Source organism: Geospiza fortis, unplaced genomic scaffold (assembly GCF_000277835.1).
Source record: "Geospiza fortis unplaced genomic scaffold, GeoFor_1.0 scaffold279, whole genome shotgun sequence".
Taxonomy (NCBI): domain Eukaryota; kingdom Metazoa; phylum Chordata; class Aves; order Passeriformes; family Thraupidae; genus Geospiza; species Geospiza fortis.
Genome location: NW_005054352.1, coordinates 2,375,821 through 2,385,820, shown reverse-complemented (window position 1 = coordinate 2,385,820; position 10,000 = coordinate 2,375,821). Strand labels below are relative to the sequence as shown.

The 10,000-nt window shown below is 35.7% G+C and overlaps 1 protein-coding gene across 2 annotated transcripts in view; it reads left to right on the top strand.

The window, feature by feature from the left end:
- The window catches only part of FAM172A (family with sequence similarity 172 member A), a 245,456-nt gene that overhangs the window by 112,118 nt on the left and 123,338 nt on the right, over positions 1 to 10,000 (top strand). For both annotated transcript variants that reach the window (XM_005423415.2, XM_031058939.1), the window contains exon 7: positions 7,439 to 7,657. In XM_005423415.2, coding sequence (XP_005423472.1) covers positions 7,439 to 7,657 — 219 coding nt within the window. The remainder of the gene's footprint in view (positions 1 to 7,438; positions 7,658 to 10,000) is intronic.

Here is a 10,000-nt window from a genome sequence, read left to right as displayed (position 1 = left end):
AGCATCTGAATTCCCTGTCATTGAGACAGAGGATTTCTGGTCACAAGACACTAAATGGGAGTTGTCTTTCAAGACTTTGGATAACTTCAATATTTTACAGAAAGCACTTATGTGCATGATATGTTTTTCATTTAGAATACTGAAATACAGACCTACAAAGAGATTGATATTTAATCTTTTCCCATGGTATTTTAATAAATAAACATTTTTGGAAATGAAAGGTAAAGTGTAAGATCTTGGCATCTTGGGTTGCCTTTCTTCAAGCTAAATACTTTAAAAATCAGAAAAAACCCTGAGCCTGTTGAAATATCTGGGTTTCAGAAAGAGAAGGTGTTTGCAAAGATTGTACAGTATTACAAAAGCAAAGGAAGTAAGGTTTATTGTGGAATGAATGGTTACTTCTCCATATTCTGTTACGTAGAAAATGCACACTTAACTATTTGGGGTATATTCATCATGAAGTGCTAATGAGAATAATCAAGACATACTGTGACATTTTCAGGGAGGAGGCAAAGTGTATTGAAAAATGAATTTGCAGTTGAGAACTTTTGCTGTCAGCTAATGGGATATTTGGAAATACTGTAGAAACATTTAAAAAATCCTGCAGTCCAGCTTTGCATCTGTACTTATTTGAGCATAACTTTCAGGGGGTAACTGATATTCTCCTTGGTTTCCTTATTGATAGATTTATTAGCACCAATAATTACTTGTTATTCATGTGGGCTTTATTAAAATGATTTTATTTACTTTATTTGCAATTTATTGCTTTCAAAAAGTTCTATTTATATGTAGATAATATTTTCATTAAAATTTTAGTTCTTCCTTGTATCTCTCTGAAGCATTTGAAATTTTTGTTGGAAAAGAGTTTAAAATAGCTTTTTAAGGCAGTGGGGGAGAGGATGAACTTCTGGAGTACGGACTTTACTTCCAGATGGGGTTCCTGTAGAATAACTTGAGGGCAAACTGGTTGATTCATTCTTTCACAGATTGTATGGACCCCAAATATGTTTGTACTTAGTGAAGAAAAGCAGAATCTGGTTTTACAGCCTGGGCAGTTGTGGACAGATTTTTTGCAGCCCAGTATCCTGCCTGCATGGCTGGGGTGGATTCACTACCATGCAGTCTCCAGTGATTTCTACAAATAGCCCAAATCTCACATCAGGGAGAAAGGATAAGTCTGATGTTTAATAAACAATGTTTTGAAGCAGTTGAACATGAGCATTGTTCTTTCTGTTAATTCACAGAATGAAATTAATGCTATAGCATTGTTTCTTGTATCTCACTTGCCACTAGAAATAATTTTCTGCTCCAAATCCTGGTGAAACTAGTGCTTGTGAAGGCATGGAAGTTCCCTATAAAGAATACAGTAAACAACTGAGGATGTAAAAATCCTTTTAATTCATGGATGTTTTTATTCAGTTTGACCTTGCGAACAAACAGCATAAACAGGGTTGCAGATCTAACACATAGACATATTTGGGTTGCTAATTATAGAGATGTAAAACATTAATTCTTTTCAAAACTTTTCAACAGTAAACTCAAAATACGGCAGCAGCTTTTCTGGTAGGTTTTTGTAGCCTTGGACATTGATTTGTTTAGTATAGCTGCACTAGCACCAAAATAACAAATAGTAAAGTAAGACATAGTCATGGCATGTTTAATAATTTCCAGCATAAAGGTTGTGAAACAAGATAAATACAGTTCCGCAGGCAAATACCTTTGGACGTAAGGCAGTGTTCAGATAGAAGGCAGTGAGAGGAAATGGAGAGTTTATTGTTTCTATAGCTCCAATATCCATTAAAAGTTAGTTACACAGCAGGTGGCAGTTTGGGTAAGTGTAAAGTGAATGTTTTAAAATAAATAGCAGCTGGGTGACCTGGGATGTCAGGGCTCTAGACAAGGGTGTATGTTTGTCAATATATCCTACATGTTTTACAGATTCCTCAGGGACCAGGAAAAGATACAATTTCACCTTTTCTGTGCCAAAACATTTTAATTATATCTTCTTCCAAGTACGGCGGTTCAGTAACCAATGGGGCTGACATTGATGCATGTGTTGATAAAGCTGCAAACATTCAAAATGAGATTAACAAAGATTTTGAGGAAAGGGTGACAGCTAATTTTGTACAGTATTCTGCATCTAATTCTGGTCAGTGTAATGACAGAATATTTTATAACTGCTGTGTCATCTAGAAAGACTTTTATTATGCTTTGTGTAGTTAAAGATTTGTGTATATGAATGTACAGTTGTTTATACATCATTCAAGCAGGTTATAACTTCTTTATTGAACATCTGTTGGTTGTAGCTGTAAAAAGGAATAAACTTAAGCATTTAGAAGCAATTTTACATATCCATCTGCATTAATCAGAGTAATAAGTTTCTTTTGTCTAATTTACCTTGAAAATATTGACTTCAGATATGCAATGTAATCAAAACTACCATGCACTTTTTGTGGCATTGCTTAGTATTTGCAAAAAAAAGTGGATGGAAAGTTGTAGTAAATGTATATAAATAATCAAACTGTAGTTTCTTTGTGTTATGTGCTGTCTTTTGAAAACATCTCAGTGTATTTCTGCTCTGTTCTCCTCCTTGTTTGAAGGTAACTCACATTCTTCCACTTCTTTTTGTTTGTGAAATTTTCTCCTCTTTTTTATCTACTCAGTTCTCCATCTGCTTTCACTTTTGTTTGCTTGGGCCGTCTCTCATCCCAACTTGATAATGAGGAATGCAGTGTGACCCTGACCTCTATCAGCCCATGCATGACCTCCTGACTCGCCCACATAACCTTTGACCTTCTCTTTGACAGCTTGATTAATTACCCTGTGTTATGATTTATGAGTAAGTGCTATGTAAAAATAATAGACAACAGGTGGTCCTCTAAAATCTTTTTGTGGTACGTTTTCTTTTCCTGCCTAACCTGATGAGCTGTTTTAAGTTTGGAACTTAGCGGGACAAAGTGTGTTTGGCAGAGGCATGGCCTTTTTATGCACTTGGACACAGTGCTGGAATTCAGGCAGCTGAGGTATATCTGCGATGGAAATATCACAGTGTTAGCAGGGTGCAGTTGCCAAAATGTACATTGGGTAGAAACAGAAAGCAGAATCAACTGACATTTCAGGCGTTTCAGTCACAGGTCACGTCTTGAGAAAATTGCTCAAATAATGGAGGGGGCATTTTTCAAGCTGAGCTGCATCTCCAACAGCTATGTTTACTTTAACGCTTCACTAGTGACTTCTGATTGGTTGTCATGACCTCATCCTGCTGTTCCACCTACAGTGTTGCAATAGTGACATAGATGTACCCTTCTCACAGTAAAGATGGGAAATGAACAGAGCATACGTCTTTCAGAAAGATGAATGGACATTGCTGTGTCTGTTTTAACCACAGGCAGGTTTAAGAACAGAGTGCTTTGAGTTGCATTTCCCCAAGGAATTAATTCTGGTCTTGCTACCAGCCGTCCAAATAGAAACCTGAACTTGAAAATTCAGGTTGATCAAACATAGGAAAATGATCTCTTTTAAATCCTTGCTCACAGTCCAAAAAGATAGTTACATAGGTCAAAAGATACTTCTCTGGCTCTGACCTCTTTTGTCACATGTTGTATCCTGCCCTGATGGATTAATATGCAGATCTGAATAGTTTCAGCTCATTTCTCATGTGCCAGGCAGGGGAGATTTCAAACTATTTGAAATTTACCTCAAATACTTTGAGGTTCTTTTTTTTAAGCTTACCCCCTTGAACTTCCAGTAAGAGTGAGAACATACTGCCCCATTTCTGGCTCATGTATTACAAAGGAAAAGGCCCTTCTACCTTGTTCTCTCTTAGTAGTATAGGTATTGTAACTGAGGTTCATGATTCTTTCCAACTCTTGACTTAGTAAGCCGGCTTTTCCTTTCATCATCACAATCCTCAACCTCCAGAAGCAGCAAACTGCAGAATAGTAGGAGTTAGTGTGGATTAAATTTTATGTACCTTGAAGCACTACCACGTGAGGGGAAGAGATATTAATCGGATGCTTTAGTCTGAGAGAGAAACTGTAATTTTGTAGATTAGAGGCTGGGAGTTCCTTTTGTCAGTGTCTGCCATAATTATAAGGTCTTGTCACTGGTACACTGATGGGTGAAGATTGATGGGGATGAGGGGGTAGTGTCCTTAAAGCTTAGCTTTTTGTAATGAAAAAACTTTTTATAGAGTGGTTTCTCTTTCTGTGCACACTGGTCACAGAGGAGAAAACTATTACATTGAAAACTACAGTTATTATGTTGAAAACTACTACATTGCCTAATGTTTGCATACCACTTAGTACCACTGGGTGTGGCAAGATTTAGAAACCCTCCTAGATGATTGCTATTTAAGTCATAGGTCACTATGTTTTAATAATGATGTAAACTCATCATGGCTGAAATTGGTATTTTTAGTGACACTGATTTAACAAATAGCAAAGTAATACATAGTAATAGCACATTTAATACTTTCTGGCTTGCAGGACTGTGTATGGTGAAAAAAGATGAATGCAGTCCTGCATGCAAAGGTGTTTCTGAACAGGACTTTCATTTTAAACAATGTTTTTAATGAATGTGATTTTTGGCTGTGTTAACTTATGCCAAAGACTGTATCTTGTCTGTTATTAAATTTTGTTAAAGGCCTTTTTTAAGATATTAGTGGTCTTGTGTTCTGAGATTTGCATTGACTTGCATGCTTCTCAAATTCACTGCATTAGTGCTCCACCTTTTTTTTCATTTTCTAATTGCACTGAACTTGAATGGTGTAGCTACGCCCAAAAAAATTACTTTTTTTTAATTAATTGAAGTTAAAAGCTGTATTGTTTACACTAATGTTATTTAGAGCAGAGTATTTATTTTCAGTAGAAAATGTTCAGGTAAAGGCTGAATGAGAGAGGTTGTAATTGGCCATATTTCACCAGTAATTTTGGTTTTCTATGTTGATTTTTATATGTTACTCTCAAATCTTCTTTCTGGTGCCATTGTTTTCTTCTTGAAGTTTAGGATGCAGAAGTACAAGGGAAAGGGAGATATACGATATCATGTTAGCAAAACAGTCTAAAAAGATATTACTTTCCAAAGGGGAAGACTTAGGCTTTCCAATAATAGAAGGGGGAAATAATCTTAGTTTAGTTATTACTTAATTATTTTAATTCTGCTGTCAGGAAAGGCCTGCTATTTGTGAGAATTTGTAAAAAAATATAAAGGGAGTCATGTTACAGTGCTTAAAATATATTTAATAAAAGTCGTTTAATTGATCTATAAAATAGTGAATTTAAAAATAGAATTTTATTTCACCTGTTGATGTCTACATGAAAAATTGACATTGTGTCCTCATAAAAGGGGACAAATGAGTAATGTAATTTTAAGTTGCATGATCAATAACTTAGACAAATTCCACTTCTCTGATGATTTTTGTGACTGTTTTGTGATCAGGTTGAAGTGCACAGGGTTTCAAACCTCTAGATCTGTAGTAAACACATGAATTTTGCATTATGTAGAAAACAAAACAAATCAATACACAGAACGTCTCTGCTCAGAACAAGCAAGTCAAGAAGATGAAGAGCCCCAAAACTACCAGCCTGCCAAGTACTGCAAAACTCCAGCAGTAGCAGGCTCAAAAACTATCCTTTCATCTGAGCTGTGCAGTTTAGGAAGATTTGTAAGCCACATTCTTCTCCATGATGAATTTGGGCTTTGAAATTTTCCAAGCTGTAAAATTCATGTGCTTATAGTATGGCATTGTGCATTAATATGGCCAGGCATGGTGTGGATAGATTTTAAAATTTGCCTTTCTGTTTTCTTTCACCCTTTCCCTATTGTTTATTTATATTTTTGCCTGTTTGTTTATATTTATCCCGGTTGAATTCATAGCAGGCAGAGCAGGGCAGTCATTTGACAGAAGACCCCTTATGGTGCTGCATCTAACAAGGAGACAATTTTCTCTTTGGCCTGTTGTGACCCTTTTTTACTACATCACTTATGCCAGAGGTAGTATCCTGAATGCCTCTATTTCACCCTGTTTAGCAGAGTGCAACTGTGCCCTTTAACTTGTTTTTTGGTGGGAGGAGAAGCTACAGCAGACGTTGGAGAAGGGCACAAGGATAAGGGGTAGGAACTCCCTTCGGATGTGATTTTGATAGCTAGTCGAGTGTGTCCAACTGTAGAAAATCAGTGAGTGACAGTCTGTCTACCTGACAGTGGCCACAATGAACTACAAGATTTGTGAATGGCTCTACAGAATAGAATAAAGCAAGCCCAAATAAAGTATCTTTTGTTGGGGTGGACTTGGTTTGCTCTGGGCAGCTAGGTATGGAGGACCTCTTTTGATCATCATGCCAGGACTGAGTGCAAAATGAAGCACCAAGTGAGAAGCTGGAATAAAGCTGTTCCATTAGATAATTAATATAGATGTTTCTGAAGAGTAAGTCTTTATTAAAATTTACTTCCAAAGGATAGCTTGATTTTGACTGGCAACTCACACTAACTTTAGGACATATCTGTTAAATGCATGTGCTCCTCTTTTCCCCTTCCCTTTGCACTTATATCTTCAATAAATATTGTGATTTTTTTTGTGATTTGCCATCATTTGAAAATCATAACATTTGATTGGCTGGTTTATTCAAGATTTATTTCTTATTCATACATTTATTTTTTTTCAACCAGCTCATTTCTTGAGGCAAAAAAAATGTACCTTATACACTCAAAAGCATCCTGCAGGTCACAAATTTGCTCTGCATTTGTGGGATATACAATATAATCCCAATGAACTTTTACAGCAGATTTAAAGATGCACTAAAAAGTCAGACCCACCATAAAGAGTGACTTGTAAGCAACACCACTGAATCAGTTTTGGTATTGATTCATTGTTACTGCTGCTATTTGCCTCTGCATGGTATGCTTATTGTCAGCTAGACAAAAGGTTTTACTATTTTAAAATGTGGTGAATAATTTTCACATGCTTTCTTTAATGTATCTATCTTTATATATAAAATCTCTCAATCCTTTTTATTTTAAAGGTTTTTTACTGGCTGGGCATAAAGCTTTTTATTCATTATTGTGTAGAGTTCTTAAAGCAGCATTTTGCTTTTAGTTCCTGTATTGTTTTCTGAAAAAGTCATATAAAGTGCTTATGAATAAAACAATATATTAAATTATTTTAAAGGTAAAACAGGCAACTTTTCTGATGCTGACAGATGTGTATGAGCATAAGTACGTGCACTGATACATATTCACACATCAATATCCTGTTAATGACAGAATATTCTTAAAAACCTTTCTATAAAGGATGTTGTGGGAAGTTGCTGAAATAAATAAAAAAGTTCTAAAGAGCATTAAAGTAAATGCAAAGCATTTTCAAGCATTAAATTCCCCTTTTCACGTTTCTTCTTGTTTGTATGTGTCTGTGTGTCTGTGTGACTCTCTTCTAAAACAGGAAGGCTATGGAGTAATAGTTCTGAATCCCAATGAGAACTATATTGAAGTTGAGAAGACAAAAGCCCAAATACCGCTGTCTTCTGATATCTCAGATGAACCTGCAGAAAAGAGAGAAAGAAAAGATAAAATCCAAAAGGAAACAAAGAAGCGGCGTGACTTCTATGAAAAGTATCGAAATCCACAGAAAGAAAAAGAGACTATGCAGATCTATATTAGAGTAAGTTTCTTTTGGTTTTGTTTGCCCTTCTTTATTGATGCATCTGTATGTTTACTGCCTATATTGGCTAATAAATAGCATGCTTTGTTAAAAACAAATACATTACAGAGATGGAATCCAAGAGTTTATACAGAGTTCCCGGCTCTCTATTCCGTTGGTATTTTTGGTCATTTGTTGATCATGGTGCTTTGGAAGTGTTACAGAAAATTTCTTTCTAATTTCAAAGGGAAACTTCAGATAAACCCCAAAGGAACTCACTGATGGTAACAAGAAAGAAATTATTTAAGAAAGACTTCTTAAAAACCATTTTATAAACAGAGGTGTTCATAAGAAAGATTTTGTAGTGAAGCTTAGGCAGCATACTACCTTCACATGTCATGTATGCATTTATTGTATTATAAATGCATACATGACATGTATGCATTAAATGGGAAGCAGTAGTTACAGCCTTATATTCACCTGCCAAATTAATAGTGTATTATGGCAAATACCAGTGTTTGTCTTGTGTGGTAGCAAATTTACCCTGTAATGTATTGTTTTTATATGAGCAGCCATCCATTGTATTTGAGCTAAACTTTTGAAGGCAGATAAAGGAGAAAACTTGCTAATATATAATAAATATTTAAGCTAGAATAATGTGAGAATGGTATGATAAAGAAACTCTGTCCCTTGCCCTTTTCTGACTCAGTGAACCTTTGCACTTTGTAATGCTACCAGCATGGGATCATTATAACAGTGCTACCCGAGGATTTCTAATTCTGCAGGGGGCACAAACAATATTACATGCACATTGGCACATTCTGCTTCATGTACATACTATGCATTATACATTCCAGACTGAGTCATATAATTTCCAAAACCCTTATTATGAAAATCAGCATTTTCATTCAACAGTAAAACATATCAGAAACTCCACAGTGAAGGTAAAACAAACAAAAAACCAGTATGTCGTTGTGGTGAGAAACAGAGAAAAATCCAGGAAGAACATGTTAGAATCATCTTAAATTTTAATATGCCCCTGCTAATCTTTTTTTAGCATAACAATTTTTGTAGAAGAAATATAACTGTGCTGGATAGTTCAAAGGGTTAGTAACATGGATACAAGATTGTCACTAATGCCATAAATATTTATTGTCTTCTGAAAAATATCTGAGTATGGGAAACAAAGGAATGCATATATATCTACTCAAAGTCACCAGCAAGGCACTGTGTTTTCTGTTTGCATCTGTTTTATAAGATGCTATTCTACCCACTAGCCAAACCCTCCTTCTTAAGAGGGGCAACCATTTTTAACATAAGATCCATGAGAATCCAGTGGACAGTGCTGTTGTTTTGTCTGAAAAGAAGTCTAGTCAGCATACAGATTCAGTGTTCGCTTGTTGAAAGTGAACCTTTTTTCAAAACCTTTTTAGCAATTCTACCTTCTCATGACTCTTGCCTCGTGATGCGTGAAATTTGGTTTCAGTAGGTTTGACCCCCCCAAAATATGAAATTTATTGTTCCATCCCATTTTCCTTTCTGCACAGCTCCATGCCTTAAATGTGATTGTTGATGTTTTTTTTTATTTGATTTTCTTCAAATCAGGGAAAGTAGTATATGTTTTAGTGAAAGTGTGGTTGGTTGGTTGGTTGGTAGTCTCCTTCCTGAGACCAGTAAATTGAAATTGTGTTTTCTGATGAGCTTCGTGTTGTATTCTGAAATTATTATTTTGGTTTTTTTGTTTTTTTTTTAATTAGTAGACTCTAGTACATTTTTTTGAGACAGAAAGAAAAGCATACCTGTTTTAGTGTATTGTGGGACAAACCAATGCAATTTTCTTGCTTATCAATTTATGAAACAAAACTGGACCACCAGTAGGGTTCCATTTACTTTGTTGGTCAGAACTGCTTAGTCTGTAGATGATTGCAGGAGGTGCAATGACATATTTGCCATTTTCTTGCCTCCCATGCTTGAGTCCATATTGCAGGATTGCTCTTTGCCTGCACCCAGGGACTTGCCTCCGCAGGTTGCTGTGTTGTTGGTGGTTTGGGGTGATCTCAAAGGGCAATTCAGATACAATCCTGCAGTATAGTATAGTATAGTATAGTATACATTTGACTCAGTAGGCTCTTGAAATAAAACATGCCATCACTCAACGTAGATATTTAAGGATGGTATATGATTTGTAATGATCTCATCAAAGAGTTTTGAAAAACATGAGCGGGTCTTATGTCAACTTTGCCAAGTAGGAAAAAGCATGGATAGACCAGACGAAAAATTTCTTTACAGGAAGGCTTTAACTTACCTAACATGGAAGGAAAAACATGACTGTATCAAATATGCTGGAGAAATTGTTTCAGACTG